This window comes from Panthera onca, chromosome D2 (assembly GCF_046562875.1).
Source record: "Panthera onca isolate mPanOnc1 chromosome D2, mPanOnc1 haplotype 2, whole genome shotgun sequence".
Classification (NCBI taxonomy): Eukaryota; Metazoa; Chordata; class Mammalia; order Carnivora; family Felidae; genus Panthera; species Panthera onca.
Genome location: NC_138349.1, coordinates 33,789,879 through 33,814,533, shown reverse-complemented (window position 1 = coordinate 33,814,533; position 24,655 = coordinate 33,789,879). Strand labels below are relative to the sequence as shown.

General features: G+C 39.7%; 1 protein-coding gene across 4 annotated transcripts in view; it reads left to right on the top strand.

Annotated features, from left to right (window-relative positions):
- Nucleotides 1–24,655, top strand: part of PLCE1 (phospholipase C epsilon 1) — a 322,822-nt gene that overhangs the window by 15,007 nt on the left and 283,160 nt on the right. For all 4 annotated transcript variants that reach the window (XM_078434608.2, XM_060641978.3, XM_060641977.3 and 1 more), the window contains exon 2: nucleotides 22,566–24,118. In XM_078434608.2, coding sequence (XP_078290734.1) covers nucleotides 22,916–24,118 — 1,203 coding nt within the window. In that variant the 5' untranslated portion in view covers nucleotides 22,566–22,915. The remainder of the gene's footprint in view (nucleotides 1–22,565; nucleotides 24,119–24,655) is intronic.

The following is a 24,655-nucleotide window of genomic DNA, read 5'->3' as shown; positions in this document are numbered from 1 at the left end:
AGTGTGTTTGACAGGTGCGTACTCTATACTGTTACAAAGTTAGGTTTGAAGCTAGAATGTTGAAGGCCTTCAAGGCAGGTTAAGAGGTGTGTATTTTATCTTTTAGAAGGTAAGGATCCATAGAAGTTCCCAACTGTGGTGGAAAAACCACGAGCTCTGGAATCAACAGACAAGGGTTCAGATCAAAATTCCAGCAACTAATAGCTGTGAGGCTTTTTGCAAATCACCTTGCAAATTCTCGACCTTAGTTTTAAAACCTCCAAAATTAGGACAATAATACCTTGTACCAGGGATTGTTGTATGACCTAGGCAGCCATGTGAGATGGTATATGAAAAAGCATCTAACACTAAGTTGTTGTTGTTGTTGTTGTTGTTGTTGTTGTTGTTGTTGTTGTTTTTAAGTTTCTTTCCTCTGGTGATCAAAGCTGTCAGGAGCAAGGAGACCATTTAGAAGGCTATTCCCCTAGTCCAGGTTATGGGTGAAAAAGAACCTGATCTGATGTGGTGTCAGTGGCAACAGAAGGGAGTTAACAGTTGGGAAGAATTTCTTTGAAAAATCACTAGAATGTAATAGTTAACTGGGTCGATATATGGATAAAGAGGGCTAGAGATGAATGGGAAACTTCCTTTCTTGGTTCCTGGGAAAAAGAAGATGACAGTTAATAGGAAGGAGGGAGTTAGGCAAAAGAATTGAATTAGGGAGAGGAGGAGGACAGGAGTCTGGTTTTGTACATGGGGTGTTGGCTCTACCCAACAGGAAGTTGGAAAGTCAGGACTGCAGCTTGTGGAGAGAGGCTGTGTCTGGAAAGAGGCGTTTGGGAGTCATCCACATAGAGGTGATAGTTGAAGTCGTGGGTGGGAGTGGATGGGACGGCCAAGGAGTGGCCTGTGCTATTCAGAATCATTAGCGTTGTTGGCTCTAACTGGAGATAAGCAGGATAAATAAACCCTTGCCCAAGTGGGAACTAGGTCTACTGACTTCCTCAGGCTCTTTAACTCATTCAAGCAAAGTTTTACAGGATGAAGAAAATCACATAAAATAATTTCAGATTTAAAAAATTATGTCTTTGATTTGTAGATTATGCTTTATTTTAAATTATGCAAGTAATACATTATTGATTGGAAAGAATTGTAAACAATGTATAAACACAGTTAAAGTCCCCATTAACATTAACCCCTGACTTTCTTTTTTAGAAGTTATCACTGTTACAAGTTCAGTGGGTGTTCTTACAAACTTTCCTAATGTGTTTATATAGTCATACATACGCATACACATAAAGATATACCTTTGTTTTTGTGTGTGTGTGGTTTTGTTTTGTTTTATATAAGTGACCTCATAGAATATTTTGTTCTTTAATTTAATTTTTATTTTTTAAAGTGAAACAGTATGCTCTGAAACTCTTTCCAGGTACATTTATCTAAATTTGAGTCATAAAGGCAAACAAACAAAAATCTGTTTTCCTGGGTATGAATGTACTATGTTTTATTTAATCATTCCCTTATTGATGGAACATACCGTGTTCCCAACTTTTGCACCTGTCCATCCCACAGACATTTATTGTTTGTTCTGTGCACGAGACTGCCCAGTAGATACTAGGATATGGTGGTAAATAGTAAGCCAGGGCTTTGCAATCTGTTGGGGTTGATGAGAAGCACATCCCCCAGGGGTCAACTGTGAATATGCTATTAACTTTATGACAGGGAATTTGTCAGACTCAGCCACTTGCTGAGTGCCTTCTCAGTGCCTTGAGCAGGAGGAGCTGGAAGTAGAGGGAGAAAGGGAAAAGGTGAGCCTGTGCTAATGAGATGGGGACTTGCACCTCTGTCCCCAGGTCCAAGCCAAAGGTGGAGTGATTGATTTCGGGGGCGGGGGATAGGTTGAATTTGAGAACGGTTTTCTTTTTATAAATATTATCAAAATGAATATGCAAAGTTTAGAATTCCCGCTTGGGAGCTTCTGAAAGTATATCCACCTGGTTCATCATTCCCTTTTCTGTTGAGTGCATGGGACTGAGGCAGCTCCAGTGTAAAGACAGCTGGAAAAAGGAAGGAAGAAGAACGCTTTTCTACACCTGCTGTATCCCAACCCAGCCATTCTCCTCCCTCTCCCTCTCCCTCTCCCTCTCCCTCTCCCTCTCCCTCTCCCTCTCCCTCTCCCTCTCCCTCTCCCTCTCCCTCTCCCTCTCCCTCTCCCTCTCCGTCTCCGTCTCCGTCTCCGTCTCCCTCTTTCTCTGGTTTACCTGCCTTTGATGCTCTGAATCGTACCACATCTAGTGAGAAAATTTGGAGCATAAGTATTTTATGCAGAAACACCAGGGCCATAATTTTCCTTCTCTTCATTTCTGCTGCCTTCACTCAGGACTCAGAGGAGGTTCCACTGAGAACCATACCGGTTCTTCTTTCTCCTCTTCCCTCTGTTCAGCACTGACTCAGCACCTGGGAGGCTCTGCCAGGGTGTCAGGAAGCTGCACTGTCCCAGGGCGAGACTGCCAAGAGCAGGGCTCCACAGGCGATCCTGAATCAATGACCTAGACAGACCTAGGCAGCCGTGTCCTCTAGCATGTGACACAAGTCTGGCTGGGAAATTTCTTGGGATCTCTCCAGTTCCTCAAGCCAAGCTCCTCCCAACTCAGGTTTTCTGCTTGCAACACAGTGAAGACTGGTTGATCTTTTTCATTCCACCTGTTTTTTACTCCTAGCCGAGCCAAACTGACCCTAGGGGCTGCTGGACCAATGAGTGTGCTCTTCTCCACACGGCTTTCATATATATGTCTGAAAAACAGCTCTGATCTGGTACCTGCAGGAAAGTACCTACCCACTTCTTTGGGTATGTCCCTCAGCCATCTTTTCCTCTGGCCACCACCTGTCTCCTAATACCCCGGCCACCCTGGCAGTGAATACCCAATGCTTTCACTACTTGGAGCTCCCTAAACACAACATGTGGTCTTCCCATTCTGTGCCTTACCTTGGGCTGCTCACTCTTTCCCACCCGCCTTTCCTCTGTACTTTAAATTCAGTTTAGGTCTCAATCATTCAAAAAAGCCTTCCCTGACACACACATACCTCCCCTCCAATGCTGATTCACCTTATCGACATTGATTTTTAAATATTTTTTAATGTTTATACAGTTTTGAGAGAGAGAGAGAGAGAGAGAGAGAGAGAGAGAGAGAGAGAGATAAAGCACAAGCTGGGGAGGGGCAGAGAGAGAGGGAGACACAGAATCTGAAGCAGGCTCCAGGCTCTGAGCTGTCAGCACAGAGCCTGATGTGGGGCTCGAACTCACAAACTGTGAGATCATGACCTGAATCAAAATCAGATGCTCAACCGACTGAGCCAGCCAGGTGCCCCAAACAAAACATTGATTTTTTAAATTTAGTGCCTGTATTCCCCACCCCAGTATGACAGTCACAGTCACCTCTTTGTTCCTGGGGCTGTGCTCAGGACCTGGAATATACTGGGCACTCGGATTATGCTTGTTGGACCCAAATAACCTGGGGCAGGGGGCATCTTTGTGGTTCTTCTAGGTTTGCCCACCTGACAGATCCCTGACGTCCTAGGTGACATCTTGTTCTTTGAGAAATAATGCCCCATTAGTGAGAAAACTCACAGAGAAGACTTGCCTTGTAATAAATAACTGTTGCATTCTGTTTGGATGGTTTGCAGGGTGGAGCATCATCACTTTTAGATTCCAGACAAGTCTCTGCTTATAGAGAGCACAGGAGTAAGGAGGAGCCACATTACTGTCAAGGTCACAGAGGAGGCTCCTTGAGGTGCTCAAGGCTTCACAAATTGCCCTGCTCCCATCCCCACTATAACCCCACCTAGCGTGTGGAGTCTTGCCTTTTACAAAGTACCCTGGCCATAGCGGATCTCTTTTGTCCTTCCCTATAAATTGTCTTGGGAGATAGAAGGAACTGATTATACACAATTTAACAAAAGAGGCTGATTATTTATTTATCCTATAAATATTTATTGAGTTCCTACTATGTCTCCAGCGAGGCCTTGGGAACATGGCAGTGGACAAAACCAGCACTTCCACAGCTCTCCAGAAGCTCTGATTGTCCTTTCAGGATGCCAGCCAGTAACTAGTGTGCAAATAAGTAATATGTATAATCTCCAGTGGTAGTAAATGCTCACAAGACAAAGAGCGGTGTAATATTACGGAAAGTGATGGGTGGGAGGGGTGAAGGGCTGCTTTAGAGCCTGCAAAGCCTTTCTGAGGTGATGCTATTTGAGCTGAAATTTGAAAAGTGAGAAGGAACAGACCAGGTGACATCTGAGGGAAGTGGGGTGACTTGCTGAAAATCCCAGGGTGGAGCTGGCTGAAACCGTGAAGCATGCTCTTTCCCCAAGGTCCCTTGAGCACCCGTCTTCCCTCTCTACCATGTCCATGGACACCCATGGGTATGTCAGGGACATATACTTTCAGAAGCTCCCAAGGGGAGCTTCAGGGGATATACTTTCAGAAGCTCCCAAGCTGTGGGCAGGAAGGGGATGAGGCTTGCTAACATGTGCCGAGAACTCTCGCTGAGCATGGGCCCTGTCACCTGGCCTTGGAGTGTGCACAGCCAATCCAGAGCTGAGGACGGGTCACCTGGGGGCCAAATTTCTTCACCATTTGTCTCTCAGTAGGTCCCTTTCACAAGGGATCCCTTAAGAGTAGGGGCATCTGGGTGGCTCAGTCAGTTAAGCATCCGACTTCGTCTTAGGTTGTGATCCTGTGGTCTGTGAGTTCGAGCCCCATGTTGGGCTCTGTGCTGATGCCTCAGAGCCTGGAACCTGCTTTGGATTCTGTGTCTCCCTCTCTCTCTGCCCCTCCCCTGGTCATACTCTGTCTCTCTCTCTCTCAAAAATGAATAAACATTAAAAAAAAAAAAAAGTAAATCTCACCTCTTTGCAGTTCAGCAGGAAGGAGTATCACAAACTTCTCTGCAAGGCAGCTAAGAGGTTAGCATTCTGCCCTGTTTTTTTTTTTTCCTTTTTTGTGATAAAGTATACATAACACAACAGTGGCCATTTTAGCCATTTTTAAGTGTTCATTTCAGTGGCATCAAGTACAGTCCCATTGTTGTGTAGCCATCAATACCATCCATCACCAGAACTATTTCATCATCCCAAACTGACAGTCTGTACCAGTTCAGCACTAACTCCCAGCCATCCTGTTTTAAAGCCCTCATGGGGCGCTGGGTGGCTCAATCAGTTACGTGTCCAGCTCTTGGTTTCGGCTCAGGTCATGGTCTCGCAGTTTGTGAGTTTGAACCCCACATCAGGGTCTGTACTGACAGCATGGAGCCTGCTTGTGATTCTCTCTCCCTCCCTCTCTGCCCCTCCCCTGCTCGTGCTCTCTCTCTCTCTCTCAAAATAAATAACCTTTAAAAAAAACTAATAATAAAGCCCTGATAGATCATGGGTAATGAAGAAATGAATGCCATTTTACAAAAGCCTTTTCCCCCACCCCCGATTAGTTTAGCCTCCTTGTGTTTCATGCAGTATCATCAGTGTAGTCTGAAGACAGTTGGCACCAGAGTCACCTGGTCGGTGGGGGGAAGAAGGGAAGTGCCTATTGAAATTTAGATCTCTCCTCGCCTTCCTGAATCAGAACATCTTGGGCTAGCACCCAGGCGCGTGTATTTGTACCAAGTCCTCACATGATGTAAATGTGAGAATCACTGGTTTCAGTCTCATGGGAAGAGCACGTGAGGAAGAATATTAGCTAGGGCATAAAAGGCTTGCTATGGGGAAGTAACTACCTGCATTTGAATGTCTGCTTCCCCAGTGGCTGGCTGGATAATTCTGGGCAAGTTGCTTAATCTCTAAACCTGTTTTTCTTTTTCTTTTTTTTAATCTCCAAATTGGAAATTGTGGGCTTAGTATGTGCCTCACCAGAGTTACTGTGACGATTGAATAAGACAGGAGGTGCTCAGATCTTGATGTGGCCTAGAGGTGATGAGGTGACCCAAGAGACTGACTTACATGGGGTAGTTCTGTTTTCTTGAGGAGTTATGGGTAAAGTGGATCAAAGTTTGCTACTCCAAGTGTTTTGTCTCTGCTGTCATCCCACTGCAGGAAGGCAACCAATGTCATTAGTCAGGATAGGAAATATATAGAATGCTTGCAACAACTGACAGTGTAGAATATTTTCCTTGAAAAATCTTTTCAGAGACAGATTCATGTGGAGAAAGTCCTGAGAGGAATGGTTAGGTGATTGGCAGTAATGCATGTGGTGCTTAGTTGTGGGAAATAATTAAGAAAATGAAGCTCTGGCACCCGTCCCAGATACTTATCACCACGCCACTCTGGAACAAGGGCAATTAAGGTTGTCTCAAGAATGTTCTGGATGGTAGGTGCAGCAGTAGTTTGAGAGTGATCAAAGAAGCTTCCTGAATAGAATGTGGCTGTGGAGAAAGGAAGGTAGAGGGGGCTCAGGAGTGATGAACAGGACACAAAAGTGGGGGTGAATAGGCAGGTTCGGGGAGCAGCAGAGCAGACCCCCCTGGCTGAGGTGAGTGTCAAATTGTGGGTTGGAGAGTCTGGTTTTGATTAGATCACCCTCAAACTTGGCTCTGTTCCTCCTAGTTTAATATTATAAACAACACCTGAACCTAGCATATATCTCTTTGATAAATTTCAATTAGAGTCAGTAGTTTTATGGAACATTTATACTTAGTGCCTAGCATAGGATTTGGCACATAGTTAGCTGTTTAAAAAACTTCTTTTGAATAAGTGCACGAATGAATCATACTCTTTTGGTTGACCAGCCATTTCAAGAAAGATCGAGTGGAAGTTATTGTATTCCACGGATGGGGCAGTATTATAAATATATTAAACAGGCGAGATTAGGCTTGATTTCAGGGGAGCAGATTATATAATTTTCCCTGATCTCCTCCTTTTTAAAATAATGTTTAGAACATTAGGAAAGGGAATGTTGATGTTTATATAGATTTCATTATGTTCAAAAGTTATTCCTTTAGATAATACACAACCGAAGCAGGATAAAAATGGAGTATACAATATAATTTCAGTTTTAAATTTCAGTTTAAAAGATGTATGTTCATGGAAAACTGGAAGGAAGTTATAAGAAAATTAGGACTTACCTAATGATCTTACCTTATCTTTTCTACTTTATGCTTATCAGACTTTTTTCAAATTTTCTACGGTAAATCTGTATTGCTTTATAATCAGAAAAATATAACATGTGCTATTTGTTAAACAGTATGGAACATGGTACAACACTCTTGCCAAAACTTGCTTTTTTTTTATTTTAGCCCTGGAACTTATAAAAATCATAACTAGTATTTGGAATAATGATATAATGGTAACAAAATGAACTGCACCTTACCAACTGTCATGTGACATCATTGATTTCCTGAGGAGCCCACACCACCCACATCCTGAGATTGGCCAACTCATGGCTCCTTGCTTCCTCCTGCATATCCTCACCCTCCCTAGATACTCACTACCCTCCATTACTTGTTAGAGGCTCAAGAATGTCCTGAAAGCTGGTAATACAGGTCTGAGCAACCCTGCTTGTTTCAGATTGTGGATTCGGAAGCAGCTCTGTACTTTGGGTGACACTGCCCTGAAAAATAGCAAGAATGTCAAGGTACTGACTTACAGGCTAAAAAAATGTAAACAACAACAACAAAAACAAAATACAAAAAGCTTATTTGCCTCATTTTTTTTCAATTAGGTAAAAAGTATGAATAATATTTCTTCTCCCATTTGGATGATGACTTCGTGAGAAATCAGAGGCACAACTAAAATGGACATTGAGTTTTAATGAGGTGTTCCATTTGCATTTTTAACTCTACTGAAAACAATCCAGTAGAATCATATCAGCTGTTTGTCAGCTGTTGGCTTGGGCTTCCACCCAGAATTTGATGTCACTGGTGGACATCCATAAGGAACAAGAGTAATTTTTAAGCTTGTTGACCAGAAGACCTCTGAAGACCTTTGTTGGTGCTGGTGTTAAATATAATGTAAATATAAAAAAGCAAATGGCTAGAAATGGTTATCTTATGCATTAAGTATGTGGATTTAAAATGCTTTCCATCTGTTAGGGCTTTATAGGCGAATCTCTATGAAACTGGAGAGTTATTTAGTCTGGAAAATGTTTTACTCCGTGAGACGATGAAATGTAGGCTAGATATCAGATGTGGGGGACCCAGGTAGGAAGGAGATCAAGAAACACAGGCATGAAGAAAAGAGTTTGCAGGAGCTGAATCATATCCTATATTGATTAAATCAGGATCATTTTACTGAGAGACTGTAATGTGAGAATGTGTTAGGGTAGTAGAGCTGTTCTGTTATGTTTATCTCATCCAGAGTAAGTTACATTTCATCACATGTATTTTTAATTCTTTGGAAATACAATTACATTAATTGAGGAATGACTTATAGAATACCAGTTTGAAAAAAAAAATTAGTGAATGGGTGTGTTGATATTGCAAACTATCAATTAATTAAAAATTGCTTGTTACATGAGTTATATGTACCCCAAATGAATGGTGGCAATTGGCTGTTTGGGGAAGCCTGTTATATTTTTAATGCATAGGATAGGTAATGCAAGGGCTTTAAGGAAGTGGCTCTGGGTTCTTCCCACTTTTCTCTTCCCCTTCATTGCAAGGCTTCCACAATGAGTGCCTTGACCTGATGGGAGAACTTTCTAGCACCTATCCAGGATGGTTCTGCTGCTTCTGCTGCCGTTGTGCTTAGTGAGGGCAGAGTAGCCTCTGGCATATACTCTGACATGCCAGTCAGCCTACAATCTTCCATCCCATCTCCAAGACATGGCCAAAATTCCCTCTTTCCTCCATTTTCTCCCTGGCCTTACTTCCTAGGGCAGAGTCCTCTTTTAAAGACTATGACATTCTCTGGGAAGTCTTTGCTGATAAGACTTGAGTTCATGCTGATTTCTGCCATTTGTATCGTCATTTTTTTTATCAGTTGCTTAATTAATACACACATTATTGAATGATTCTGTCACTTTTTAACTGCCTGGACTATTCAGTGTTTTATGTTATTAGCTCATATCATAAGTTTTTTCTTTATGGCTCCATAATAGCAAATGATTTTCTTGTAGGCAGGGATTGTGTCTTTCTCTTCTTGTGAAGTCATGTAGTCCCTTGCACTCATGCTAGCACCCAGTACACTTGTAGAGACAAACTTAAAGAATAATTTAACTGCTTGCACTGGATGAGATTTTTTTAAAAAAATCATCACCTACTAACATACAAATAATGTTCTGGACAAAGCAATATGTGAGCAAATATTTATTGAGCCTTTGTTATTATAGTCCTGGGGGGTGATTTAAAAGAAATAAACATGGTTTTACATCAGGAAGGAATATGTGATGACTCTGGAACAGTTTTTATAATGATGAGAATAAAGGGTACTATTTTTTGAGGAATTAGTACTTTATAGTATTATTGTGAAGGTTACATGAGAAACTATTAGCCTCTCCCCATTTTACAGATATAAAAATTAAGCCTTAGCAAGGTTAACTGGAGATGGGATCCAAACTCAGATTGAATGATTCCACTGCCGTAGTGCTATGTCAGCACCATATTGTACAATTGAACAGGTTGTTCAGTGCTGAGAGCTGGCTGAGAGCACAGGTGGGATTGAAATGCAGCCTGCAGTCTACTGGAAATGCTGATAGGGGTAAAGTATACAGTTGGAGGAGTATACACCACCCCTTTGTGCCATTTTATAGTCTTATCTGTGCTATACTATACAGTTCACAAGCCACATACAACCATTGAGCACTCAGAATGTGGCTAGTGCAGCTTAGGGGCTGAATTTTTAATATACTTAATTTAAGTTAAATTTTTACTTAAATGGCCACATGTGGCTAGTAGCTACTATATTAGCACAGGTGTAAAACTTCATATAAATGGAATCATTCAGTGTCTGGCTTCTTTCACACAGCCTAATGTTTTTAAGCTTCATCCATATATGTTGTATAATCAGAATATCATTCCTTTTATTCCTGAGCAGTATTCTAGTGTATGAATATACCACAGGTGGTTTATTTATCTGTTGATAGACTTTTGGGTTGCTTCCAGGTTGGGCTGTTATGAATAAAGCTGCTAAAGCCATTTGCATATAAGTCTATTTGTGGATATATGCTTTTATTTTATTTCTGCCAGTGGAATTTTGTCATCTGGTAAATGTATATTTAACTTTATAAGAAACTGCCAAACTGTTTTCAAAAGTGGCTATACCATTTTACATTCCCACCACAATATTCCATTTTCTCCACGTTCACACCAACTTTGGTATGGCTAGTCATTTTAATGTTAGCTATTCTAGTGGGGATGAATTCTATCTCATTGTGATTTTAATTGGTATTTCCCTGATGACTAATGACATTGAACATCTTTTCATGTCCTTTTATGTCATTTGTATTCTTTGGTAAAGTGCTTATTCAAACTTTAGCCCACTTTAAAAAATAGTGTTGTTTGTCTTCTCATTATCAAGTTGTAGAAGTTTTTTTATGTATTCTGGGTGCAGATTCTTTATTAGATATTTACCTTACAGATATTTTCTACCATACAGTAATGGATTATCTTTGGAAGAGCAGGTGTTTTTAATTGTGTTGCAATTTATCCATTTGTTTTTCTTTTGTGTTCAGCCTAAGAAATTTCTGCTTACTCCAGTGGTTCTAAAGATTTTCTCCTATATTTCCTATTGGAACTTTTGTAATTTTGGCTTTTACATGTAGGATCCATTTTGTGATGCATTTTGAGTTAACTTTTGTGTGTGGTGTGAGGAAAGGATTGAGCTTCATATTTTTTTCATATAGAAATTTTGTTGATCTGTCACAATTTCCTTATATTCTATATATATATATATATATATATATATATATATATATATATATACACACACACACATATATAAATATATACACACATATGTATGTGTATATATATGAAGTATTCATGTATTTATGAAGTATTTGTTCAAATCTCTTGTCCATTTAAAAGCAATTGTGTTGTTAACTGCTTATTGAGTTATAAGAGTTTTATGTATTTTCTGGATATAGGCACTTTTGCAGATGCATGTTTTGTGAATATTTTCTCCCAATCTGTGCTTTGTCTTTTTTTTTCTTTTTTCTTGCTTTTAGAGAAGAACTTTTAAAATTTGACTAAGTCCATTTTGTCTTTTTTTTTTCCCTTTGTGTCCTAAGAATTTTTTCTGTATCCCAAGGTCATGAAGATTTTACCTGTTTTCTTCTAGATGTTTTATAGTTTTCAATTTTATTTTAGCTTTATAGTCCATTTTGAGTTAATTATTGTGTATGGTGTGATATAGGGGCTGGTGTTCATTTTCTTTTCTTTTCTTTTTTTTTATTTTATTTTAGAGAGAACGCATGAGTGGGGGAGAGGAGCAAGGGGCAGAGCAAAAGAGAGAATCTCATGGAGCATGGAGCCTGACATGGGGCTCTATCCCACAACCCTGGGATTATAACCTGAACTGAAATCAAGAGTTGGACGTTCAACTGACTCAGTTTGATAAAGGGCATTTAAAATACACAGCTAATATCACATTAAATAGTGGCGTATTTAATACTCTCCCTCTGAGACTGAGAACAAGGCAAGGATGTATGGTCTCCATAGTTCTGTTAGTATCATAATTGGAGATCCTAGCTTGTGCAGTAAGGCAAGAATAAAAAGTATGCATTTTGGAAAGAAGTAAATAAACCTTTCTTTATATGAAGATGACATGGATGTCCATATAGAAAATCCCGAGTCATCTACAAAATATCTGTGAAAGTAATAATTGCATTTAGCAAGGGTATAAGTTACATTGTCTAGACACGATATTCAATTGTATTTCTGCATACTAGCTGCGTACAACTGGAAAATGTAAAATAATTCCATTTCTAATAACAACACTAACATAGGAACAAATTTAACAAAAGGTGTGCACGACCTCTGTATAGATAAATACAAAATATTGCTAAGATAAATTAAGGAAGATATGTATGGGGCTTCCAGGCTAGTGAACATGTGGAGATTTGGGGAGGGTAGTGTGCTTGGAGACGGCATGGAAGCTACTTACCATTTTCTCATACCTTGCCCTGTGCTTCTCTTCCATCTGGCTGTTCCTGAGTTGCATGTTTATAATAAACAGTAATCTGTGTCTCAGCCTCTCAGCCATGACTTTCAAAAGAGCAAATTCATCGTGGAAAAAGTGGCATCACATGTCAGACTCTCTTCTCTGGGCTTCCCTGGTCTAACTGCCTTGGTAACTCTTTGGCACCTTCATGGAAGGTTCCAGATGAACCAAAAATTGTTGAGGAACCATGAGATAATCCTTTGTTTCAATAACTTATTAAGAGTTCATATTCAGACAACAATACTATGCATGATTTGATTTTCCTGTATAGGCTCCGCAGGGCTGTGTGGTTGACTCTGCCCCCACCCCTACACAACATAGCCAATTTACTCCCCCGCTATCCTCTGCCTCCTGTGAGCACACCCAATTCAGCTGAGCGACATTTCAGCACACACACAGTAAAAACAGACTGCCCATGTAGCAGCTCTTTCATCCATGACATGCAGAAAATAGTCGAGAAGGGCTTCCTGTCTCCTCAGGATCTACAGAGTTTTTTTAAGTTTGCGTTTACATAAATATCACTCGTAACTGAGACAGCTGCTAGGCCCAGCTATCACACAACATGTTGTATTAGTAAAAGTAATAAACATGTAGGAGCTATTTTACCTAAACATAGTTTAAAGCCAATTTAGGGCTGCTGGGGTGGCTCAGTCGATTAAGTGTCCGACTCTTGGTTTTGGCTCAGGTCATGATCTCAGTTTTTGAGTTTGAGCCCTACATTGGGCTCTACACTGACGGTGGGTAGCTTGCTTGGGATTCTCTCTCTCTCCTTCTCTGCCCCTCCCCTGCTTGTGCTCTCTGTCTGTCTCTCTCTCTCAAAATAAATTTTAAAAAAAACTTAAAAAAAAAAAAGCCAATTTAATTCCAGAGCACATCTTGTTCTCAGCATTTTGTTTTTATTTATTTATTTATTTTTAATTTTTTTTAACGTGTATTTATTTTTGAGACAGAGAGAGACAGAGCATGAACGGGGGAGGAGCAGAGAGAGAGGGAGACACAGAATCGGAAGCAGGCTCCAGGCTCTGGGCCATCAGCCCAGAGCCCGACGCGGGGCTCGAACTCACGGACCGTGAGATCGTGACCTGAGCTGAAGTCGGACACTCAACCGACTGAGCCACCCAGGCGCCCCAGCATTTTGTTTTTAAAATACTATTAGATGTCCATGACAGTTCTAATATAAAGGCATTTCAAAGTAAATATTAGCTCTGAGGATATCATATATTTGTTTTATGCAAAGCTTTTAAATAATAATAAAATAGTTAGCAAATGGCCAAAAAGATATATGTATATATACATAGATGTGTGTGTGTGCATATACATACATATATTCTCCGTATATATGGAGAGAAAGAGAAAGAGCTATAGTGCTAACTAGCTGTATCATGTTTATGGATTAGAAACCTCAATATTATTAAAATGTTATTTCTATATAATTGATATATTAATTTACATTACCACTCCCAGGCAAAGGAATTTTTTTTGTTTTTTTAAGAAATTGAGGATGTTCTTAAGGATTAGGATAAAGTGTGGCTTTACTACACTGGATAAAATGGAACTCTGTTTTTTCTCAAGTAAAAAGAGTGATATGATGAAAATGCTGTTTGGGGAGGATTTTTCTTTTAAAATTTTTTTTTTTCAACGTTTATTTTATTTTTGGGACAGAGAGAGACAGAGCATGAACGGGGGAGGGACAGAGAGAGAGGGAGACACAGAATCGGAAACAGGCTCCAGGCTCCGAGCCATCAGCCCAGAGCCCGACGCGGGGCTCGAACTCACGGACCGTGAGATCGTGACCTGGCTGAAGTCGGATGCTTTAACCGACTGCGCCACCCAGGTGCCCCTGGGGAGGATTTTTCTGAAGGTAATATGGGATGGATTGAAACAGGAAAAGGTTAGAATTTAGAAGACTGAAAGCCCTTAAGGAATCCAGGTCCTAATGGACAAATATTGGGCTCAAAGAGCCATGGAAAAGAAGGAAAGAATCAAATGTCTGTTGAGACCAACTGTATACCTTGATACCGTGTCAGGAATGTGGGATGCAGGGTATCTCCAAAACTCCTTAAGTTTAAAGATGCAAGGTCTCTGTTCTTCACAAGCTTTCAATTCATGCAGTGGTCCTATATAGTTAATAGCTACAGTATAGTGTTTCATGACATGTTTGTACTGGTGAAATGTAGGGAGAACTGTGGGAAACAGATAAGAGCAATTAATGCTGACAGTGGGTATCAGGGAGGGTTACAGAGGGGAAATGCCACTGGAGTTGGGTGAAGGAGTCTTAGCAGAGTTAGAAAACAGTGGGAAGGGAAATGCACAGAGGCATTAATGCTAGGCTGGTTCAGTACATGGCAAAAAGACCAGTATGACAGGATATTTTCTCCTAGGTATTGGTCAGAGATGAAGCTGAAAAAAATAGACTGGGACTAAATCATGGAGGGTCTAATGCAACCTTCTGACTCTCACTTTTCCTCTTTTCTCATCTCTTATCAAAAACATACATCTCTGTGTGCATGTGCATGTGCGCACATACATACAACTCCAGAATTTCTTTACATATTTGTACCGTAGCAAAGGAGAGGGAGTGCTGTGAATGTCACAACACCACAATCCTATCTGCCTCCACTCTTGGCTTAAAATTCTACTAATGTCTTTGATTCCATATTTCTAGGAGAGCAATAGGGAGAGAGGGGTGATTTGCAGACTAATCAGAGACTGTGTTTCCAGTGAGGATTTCCTTTCTTTGGGAGTTTTACAGTTGAGAATTAACCTGTTATGAACAAACTTTTTTTGTGATCCTCTATTTTTCTATATTGGCAACCTCGTCAATGTATTAGTTAAAAAATATTTGTATAACTTTCTCACCTATCAGTTAACTCCTGATATTTAATATGCACAGAGTATAAAGATTAGGGTTATCTCTGGGTTTTCTGTGTCACAAGTCTAGCATCCCAGACTCTGAAACTTTTCCAATAAAGGGAGTGGAAATTACAAAGGGTTAAGTCTTTAAGGTCTTGGAAGAGGACCCAGATTAGTACACCAGTGCCTTTGTGGAATGTTTTAAAAGCTTTGTTTCTTTGTAAGTTTTGGAGTTTCCATCATAATAGTTCAGAGAAAGGAGGCCAGGAGGGAGTGGAGCAGCAGACATTCAGTGGAGAAGAAAGAGTGAAGACTGACTCATCATGTAGGGCTTGGGTGTGGGTGTGCCTGTAGTAGGGAGAAAGGGAGGAAGGGTTGTGTAGGCAAAATATTTTCTTTAATCTCACTGCAGAATGGGCTTTGGGGAAGAGAATGCATAAGTAGATAACTGTGGCACAGTTATTTATCTGTCATACACATGATACTGAAAGGAACTCTATAAAATCCTTTAGGTTTAAAGATGAAATAGAGACTATTGCATTCTGTTATCAGCTTTGACAGTTGCCCTAGTGTTTCTTTCCATGCTGGTGAAATTACTGAGCAACTTTCCCTTTCTTTGATTGGAGTCAATGTTCTCCTAAGAACTTCAGATGAGTCTATAGTTATGCATTGTATTTTCCTACTTCTTTATCTTTCTTCATGCTGTTCCTTTTACCCAAGGTATTTTTCTTGGTTATGGATACAGCTAATTCCTACCTCTTTGCGAAGTTCCAGGTTAAATCTTCCTCCATCAGAGCTTTCCTGATCTCCTGTTCCATAACCACCTTGCCTTCTTAACTCTGGAAGATAACAGGTACTTAATAAATAACCGACAGTTGTCTGATAGTTTTTGTTGTTGTTAAACCCCACATCCTTCTGACATTGACAATCGTAAAAACCAATGTGTTTGCATTTAATATTTTTCTCATTTAATTGTTCTTTATGACACAGTCATCTGGCCTTAAATATTAAATAAATCTAACAACCTAATAAATAAATTAGCGACATACTGTGAATTAGTGAATATAACTTCCCCTCCAATGCAGGAATTCACTATATAGCTTCCTTGTTATATCACATCTCTGTACTTTTAGATAAGCCATTCAAATATTCTGAGCATCATCCATAAAATGGGGTGATAATAGTATTCACACCTATTAGTTAGGGAAAAGTTTTGATGTGAATGACAGAAAACCTAAAATAATGGTGGCTTAAACAATATAGAATTTTATTTTTCTTTCCCCCAAATCCAAGACTTCTGTCTTGTTTCTTTACTATGAAAGGTGTCCATTCTTGTGTTTACCTCATGGTCTAATATAGCTACTTCAGCTCCAGTCATCATGCCTTCCTTCCAGCCAGCAGAAAGTAGAAAGGGGGAGGAGAAAGGCACACCCTTTCTGTTCAAAAAATCTTCCCAGAAATAACAAACCTCTTCTGCTTATATCTAATTAGTAATGACAGTGATATGGCTATATCTAGCTATAAGGGAGGCCATTAAAGGGATGACCATATGCTTGGCCAAAATTCAGAAGTTCTATTATTGAGAAAAAGTGAGAACAGATTTTGAGGGACAATTAGTAGTTTCTGCCACCCTACCGATAATGCTATTATAAAGATTAAGGGATATTATGTACACTGTGCTTAGAACATGCCTGTTACATGATACATGATCAATAAGTATTTGTCATTATTTTTTAAATTAAACATTATAGACAGTATTCATTCATTCTAATATTTGTTCAACACCTATTGAACACCTGCTATGCTGAACACTATGCCTCTCTATTTAAATCTTTATATCAACGGTGAGAAGACTACTATCCAGAATAGCTTCTCCCTTGTTAAATAGCTCTACAAGTTAGAGTTCTTTATCAAGCTAAGCCAGAGCATGCCTCCCCGATAATTCATTTGTTTTGGCCATGATCCTGCCTTTTGAAACAATATGTAACAAGAATATTTCCTCACCTTAGTTCTTCAATTACATGAAGATGGGTATACCTCCCACTCAGTTTTCTGGCTCTAACCAGGCATTTTATTAACTTATTTATCTAGCAAACAGTTTGTCAAACTTTTTCTATAAAGGGTTAGATGGTGAATATTTCTAGCTTTGCAAGCCACATAGTTTCTGTCATAGTTTATCACCTCTATCATTGTAATGCAAAAGCAGCCATAGACATTACATAAATGAATGGCCATGTCTGTGTTCCAATAAAATTTTATTTACCAAAATGGATAGCAGGTCAGATTTGGACCTTGGTATGTAGTTTGCCAGCCCCTAATTTAGCCCATGGAAATTTATCAGCAAGGTTATTTGTGACTGATATTTCCCTACCCTGAAGCTATAAATTTACTCTGTGTCACTCCTGATTCTTCTTAAACCTTTCATTTCTTTATCTTGTGTTACCACTTTGGCTAAGATTTCCAGCACCACCTACATAGCCCTATCATTGCATGGCCAGTCATTCCCTAGACATATTATCCATTCCAATTCATCTCTAGCTTAGAAATGCTACCTTGACAAGTTCTTTCTTGTTCTACCATATTCTTAGCCCACGCATCCTTTGATCTCTCCCAGGCTGGTCCTTCTCTAGTCTTCCCTACAAACCACATTAAGAAAAGAAGAATCTTTTTCTCCATCTTTTTCTTCTTCCAAAACTGTTAGACTGTGATCTTCTTTCAAGTGCTTCAGGTTTTCTTTAGCCAACTTTAACCTATTCCATCTTCCCTCACAGACAACCTAGAGCTTCCCAAGAGGAGGGAGGTAGAAAATTAACATTTATTGATGGACATATAAAACACATGTGATTTATGCTAATGTTAAAGAAGTGGAACATATAATTCGAGATTGATCATATAGCTGGCTTGTGGTCATGCAGCTGGGATTCAGGGGGTCAGCCCCAGTTATCGAATTGAAATTTAAGTTTAAGTGAACCTGGTGAGTGGAATGGGTATTATATCTGGCAAAAGTAAATTCAACACCACGTCACCAACAGAGCTGCTTAACTTCACAAGGCATAGAATGACAAGCATTTGTCCTTAACTTTTGATTTCCAAAGCATTTTCTTCACAATCTGATCAAATAGGTAATTTTATTTCTGTCTTACAGGACAATGAGACCAAACCCAAAGTGGTTAAAATAGTTGCCTGAAGTGCCAGATGCCAATGTCTTATTGTTTTTCTCCGTGAGAATCCACATTTGGTCTTTTCTGCAAAGTTAATCCCACTTCTTTATCTAGCTGATTCCTTCTTGTCTTTCAAAACTCGGCTTGCTCATCATCTTCTTCAGGAAACCCTCCATGGCAATCACCCTCACCTTGTCCCCACTATCTGATTTAGATGCTCTTCCTCTGGGGTAACCCAGATTATAGCCCTATTTGCACTATACCTTACCTGATGATCTATTAGCTTATAAAGAAATCAAGGGGAAATTCCTGCCTCATTTAATTTTGTACTTAGTAAGAATATGTTGAGGGGTGCCTGGGTGGCTCAGTCGGTTGAGCGTCCGACTTCGGCTCAGGTCATGATCTCACAGTCTGTGAGTTCGAGCCTCGTATCGGGCTCTGTGCTGACAGCTCAGAGCCTGGAGCCTGTTTCAGATTCTGTGTCTCCCTCTCTCTCTGCCCCTCCCCAGCTCATGCTCCGTGTCTCTCTCTCTCTCTCTCTCTCTCTCTCTCTGTCAAAAATAAATAAACGTTAAAAAAAAAAAAAAAAAGAATATGTTGAATAAAGGAATGACCTGAGATGGAGTCTTCAGGGAGTCAGCTCTCTCAGATGTTGTTCAGTACTGACTACCACAAAACAAAGATCTCAGCCTGCCAGAGACAAACTCAGATAAAAGAGGATCCTCCTAGAAGGCATGGATCTCTGCATCCAGCGGACATCAGAAATTCAAACCGATGAGGTTTCAAACTAGTTAGCAAGAAAGCAGCATAACTATGGTGGAGAGCAGAGATTCTGGAGTCAGGTTTCTTGGGTTTGAATCCTGACTCCACCATTTTCCAGCAGTGTGATCTTTGGCAAGTGACTCAGCTTCTCTGTGCTTGGGTTTCTAATCTGTCAAATGTGGATCATAGTAGAACTGTTCTGTATTAGTTCTCTCTTGCTGTGCAACAAATTACTTCAAAACAATGTCTCAAAACAGTAAACATTTATTATCTCACATTTCCTGTGGCTCAGGAATTTGGGAACTGAGTGCTTCTGGCTCAGGCTTGCTCATGAGGTTAAAGTCATATAGACGTATAGACCATGGCTGCAGTCATGCGAAGCCTTGACTGGTGTTGGAGGATCCCCTTCCAAGATGGCTCATTCCAGTGGCTTTTGGCAGGAGGTCTCAGTTCTTGCCACAGGGAGCTCTTCCTATGTCATGACATCTGATTTCCTCCAGAACAAACGAGAGGAAGAACAAAAGGAAACCTCAATAAGTTTTATGACATTTTATGACCTATTCTCAGAAGTCATACACTGTTACTTCAACACATTTTGTATGTTGGAAAAAGTCACCAAGTACGGTCTCCATGCAAGGGGAAGGCAGTTAGGCTCTACAAAGAATTTGTGGACATATTTTAAAACCATCACAATATCTTGTATGATTGAGTGAAAATTACATGAGAGAGTAATTTTGAAGTGCTTAGAACAGGGGTGAAGCAGTACATGCTTTGAATGACCTTCCTCATAGGTGAGAAAGGACAAATAACAGTCAGTCTGAAGGCTTTGGCTTTAAAAGTTACTCTAAAAAATAGAGCAAAGTTATGGAAACCCAAGGTAGTGCCAAAAGCCATTAAAATTATCTATTTGGTTCTTGACATGAAAAGTTGTTCATGAATTGGAATTTGTAAAAAAAAAAAAAAAGCAGGTATAAAGTAGGATATACAGCATGATCTGGTATTTGTGTAATCATATACCTATATCTCTGTGTGTTGATGCATAGGGAGCCTTATGGAAGGAGTTTACTCAAAGTATTAATAGTGGTTATCTCTGGATAGTGGGGTTTATGTTAAGTTGAAATTATTTTTGTGTTTTCCTGCATTTTTTGAATTGTTTTACACTGAGCATATTTCTCCAAAAATAATAGATGCATTTTTTTTCTGAAGAAAATTTAAAAGAAACCAGGTTGGAAGGAGGATGTGAAAGGTGGAAGGGTTAGGTTGAACCAGGACACTGCTGCTCTGTGTGGGCTCATTGACTTCCTGTGAAGTATCTGACTGACAGGATGCCCTCTGATTTTTTAAGGTAGTTGTGAAGACTGCATGTGCTGGGAGCCAGTGAGACTTTGTGGTTGCACTTGAGGGGCATATATGTAAGGGAAGAGGGGTAGGTTGCTGCTTCTTTGGGACAAGAGGAAAAGGGAGAAGCACGGGGAAGAGGGACACCTGTGTGGCAAAGGGCAAAAATGGGTTAAATCTGGTGTTGACAGCAGAGTATGAATGCTCATCAGTTGTCTTGGTAAGGACGGCTTCACTTACAAAGGAATGGTATACTTATGAAGGACACCTGTGATCCCGTGGTGCCCTGTATATCCTTGATAATTACACTTACCACACCAGATTGAAATTTGTTCAGTTCTCCCTCTCTCAATAGAATCACAAGCAGGGATATCTAGCCCCATTACATAGTTCCCAATGTAGAACAGGGTTCAATAATTTGGGGAATAAAAATAAATTATTTTTTAAGAATACTTTTCGTAAATTGAAAATTTTTATGTCCACATTCACCTGAATAATTTCTTTTTTTAAATGTAATTTCTTTAACTAATTAATAAGTTTTTAAATTTACGTCCAAGTTACTTAGCATATAGTGCAGCATGATTTCAGGAGTAGATTCCTTAATGCCCCTTACCCATTTAGCCCATCCTCCTTACCACAACCCCCCCAGCAACCTTCTTTTTGTTCTCTATATTTAAGTCTTTTATGTTTTGTCCCCCTCCCTGTTTTTATATTATTTTTGCTTCCCTTCCCTTATGTTCATCTGTTTTGTGTCTTAAATTCCTCACATGAGTGAAGTCATATGATATTTGTCTTTCTCTGGCTAATTTTGCTTAGCATAATACCCTCTAGTTCCATCCACGTAGTTGCAAATGGCAAGATTTCATTCTTTTTGATTGCCTAGTAATACTCCATTGTATGTGTATACCACATCTTCTTTATCCATTCATCCATTGATGGGCATTTGGGCTCTTTCCATACTTTGGCTTGAATAATTTCTTATTAAAGTGAATGGAAAGAATACACACACACACACACACACACACACACACATATGCACACAAAGTCACATTTGCCACTTCTGTTCTTTGTTCATCTTTTCCTCTTTTTCTGCCTTTTGATTATTTGAAAATTTTTATGGTTCTAATATTTTGGTTTATTACCTATATTTTTTCTTAAAGTGGTTGTATTGAGCTTATAGTATGCATCTTTAATTTATGACAGCCTGCCTTTAAGTAATGTTACACCAATTCACTTAGAAAATAATCTTGTAACAATATACTTCCATTTCCCTTCTCGTGACCTTGTGCTATTTTTTCCTTCTGCGTGTGTTAGAAACCCCACAATACATTGCTATTATTTTTGCTTTAAAAGATTAACTATCTCAAGTGGTTTACAATTTTTAAAAAATTGTATTTACATACATACTTAACATTTTCCATGCTCTTTATTCTTTTGCATGGATCCACATTTCTATCTGGTATTGTTTTCCTTCTAAAGGACTTCCTTTACTGTTTCTTATATGCAAATTTGTTGGTGATGAATTCTTTCAGCTTTTGTATGTCTAGAAAGTTTTTCTTTTCTTTTTGTTTTCAAAAGATATTTTTGTTGGGTATAGAATTCTAAGTTGGCAGTATTTTTTCTTTTAGTACTTTAAAGATTGACTCTACTCTCATCTGGCTTGCATTGTCTCTTATTGTGTTTTATCTTATTTTATTGTTTCCTCATGATAAGTGTACTTTTTAATCTCCATCCTCAATTTCACCCATCTCCCTAAACACCTCCCCATAGCTTGCATTGTTTCTCATGAGAAGCCTGCAACCACCCTTATCTTTGCTTCTCTCCACTTAACATGTCTTCTTTCTCTAGTTTTTATGGTCTCATTAACACTCAACTTTCTTTCCTTTAAATAAGAACTCTGTTGGGTTCAGCCTGAGTTCCCCTTCCCTCCCCTATGGCCTAGAAACTCTCAAACTGTAAGCTAGGGCATTTATAGGATTCACCTCATTTGTTGTTGTTTTCTTATTTCAGGAATCAATGTTCTGTGTCCCCTGTTGTTCAGTATTTAAAAACCATTATTTCTTTTTTTTTTGTCTGATTTTTTCAGTTGTTTAAGGCAGGGGAATAATTCTGGTCTCTGTTGTTACTCTACTTTGGCTGGAAACAGAATTTCTGAAATATTAAATCAGAGAAATAAATACCAAAAACATTAAAAGTAACTATCAATTGCAAAACTCTGTTCATATTCAGAATTGGTTCATATTTTGCATTAGCTTAGAATTACAAGTTCGGTTTTAAAAATTTACTTAGTGCCACAGTGTTTGACATCATGTCTTTTTCTTACAGGAAACATTCAAACTGGATTTTTAATCGTTAGTAAGTCAGTGAGATATCAGAAGTTGCAGAATGCAATCCCGAGTAAAAATCTCCAAAAGAATTACTTCAAATAACAGAGGAAAGAAAATTGAACTACCACCTTAAAACTCTGGTCTAGAAAAACATATTACACATGATAGGAAGTTATAACTGGAGAAATTTATTTGGCTCTTAATGCACCTGAATGAAAGGAATTGTCACACTGTTTCTCAGGACTTGTAGATCTGAGATTATTTTAATAATAAGTTGTTTTATAAAAATCTTGACATGATCAGCAGAGAGAAGAAACAGCAATAGCTAAAACCTGTGTGTTGGTCAAGATGACTTCTGAAGAAATGGCAGCTTCTGTTCTCACACCTGTGACTCAGAGAAAGGTGAAATCGTCTCCGTCGGCTTTAGATGAAAGTAGTGAAAAGGTCTCAGACGTCAGTGTTCCAAAGGCACATAGTGTCAGGCAGAGTGGTCAGACTTCCACCATCTCACGACTGAACAAGCTTAAAGAAGAATCCTCTGGAAGCAACTTGCCCAAGATTGTCTCCATAGCAAGGGAGAAGATAATGAGTGATGAGAACAGCAATGAGAAGTACTGGGAGGAAAGCATGCCAGATTCTGTGAAAAACCTCAATATTAACTGCAACAACGTACTGAAAAACAGCCAGTGCAGCCTTCCTCAGAGCCAGTGTTATGACACGTGCGATTCTGTCATGGAGGAAGGCCTGTGTTTGGAAACTGGAATCCCATCCTCACTGGAAAGAAAGGTGTTCCCTGGAATTCAACTGGAAGTGGATGGACCTCCCATGGACATTAGTCCCTTAGGAAATCAGTCGGCCATCATAGAGAGCGGCCGGGCACACCCTGACGGCAGCATGGCAGCATTTCACTTTCATTATGAAGTCGACAGGAGAATGTCAGACACTTTCTGTACCTTGTCAGACAACCTGATTTTGGATGATTGTGGTAACTGTGTACCACTGCCTGGTGTTCGTGGGGAGCGACAGAAAAATTATATGGCATATACTTGTAAACTCATGGAATTGGCAGAAAACTGTGATAATAAGAATGGGCAGCTGCAGTGTGATCATTGTGACGCCTTAAATGACAGATACTTGTGCTTCGAAGCTTCTTGCCAAAGGGCCGATGCGGTGTGTTCAAGTGACAGCTTTTGCAGGGAGGACTTTACTAACAGTCCACCTGCCAAGACCTTTCTGAGCCATTTTGAGGACTTCCCTGATAATTGTGAAGATGTAGAAGAAGATTTTTTTAAGAGCAAAAAGGAGAGGTCCACTTTGTTAGTGAGAAGATTTTGTAAAAATGACAGGGAAGTAAAGAAATCTGTATATACTGGGACAAGGGCGATCATGAGAACTCTGCCTTCTGGTCACATTGGGCTGGGAGCTTACGGTTACATTGATCAGAAGAGAAGTGGCCTCCTGCTGCCCTGTGGGAGAGTTCTGGAACGGCGGTCAGCAGTGGCAGTTAGGGAAGATGGGAGCTGGTGCCTGTCAGAAGCTCAGTGGTATTCGGTAAGGAATAAGTTTATTTTTGGTCATTTCTTTAAACTTGATCTTTTTTTTAAGTTTAGTTATTTATTTTTAGATGAGAGAGCGCATGTGCATAGGCACACATGAGTGGGGGAGGGGCAAAGAGAGGAGGACAAAGAATCCCAAGCAGGTTCTGTGCTGTCAGTGCAGAACCAGATGTGGGGCTCAAACTCAGGAACCATGAGATCATGACCTGAGCTGAAATCAAGAGTGGGAAACTCAAGTGACTGAGCCATCCAAGAACCCCAAAACTTGATCTTTTAAAATCCAATTTTCTGTTGTCTTAATTCATGGAAAGTTTTAGGCTCTGTCAAATTATGATTCTTAGGGGAAGCATTTGTAGTTACTAGAAACTTGTAGACCTAATGGATACGCGAGTCAATAGCTGTCAAGATGGAGTTAACTCTACAATGATATAAGTAACTAGATGCACATATGTATGTCATCAGGAGTGCAGAAATTAGGGAGACTCTCAGGTTACTATATGTAGGATTAGGAGACAGACTCCTGATAATGGGA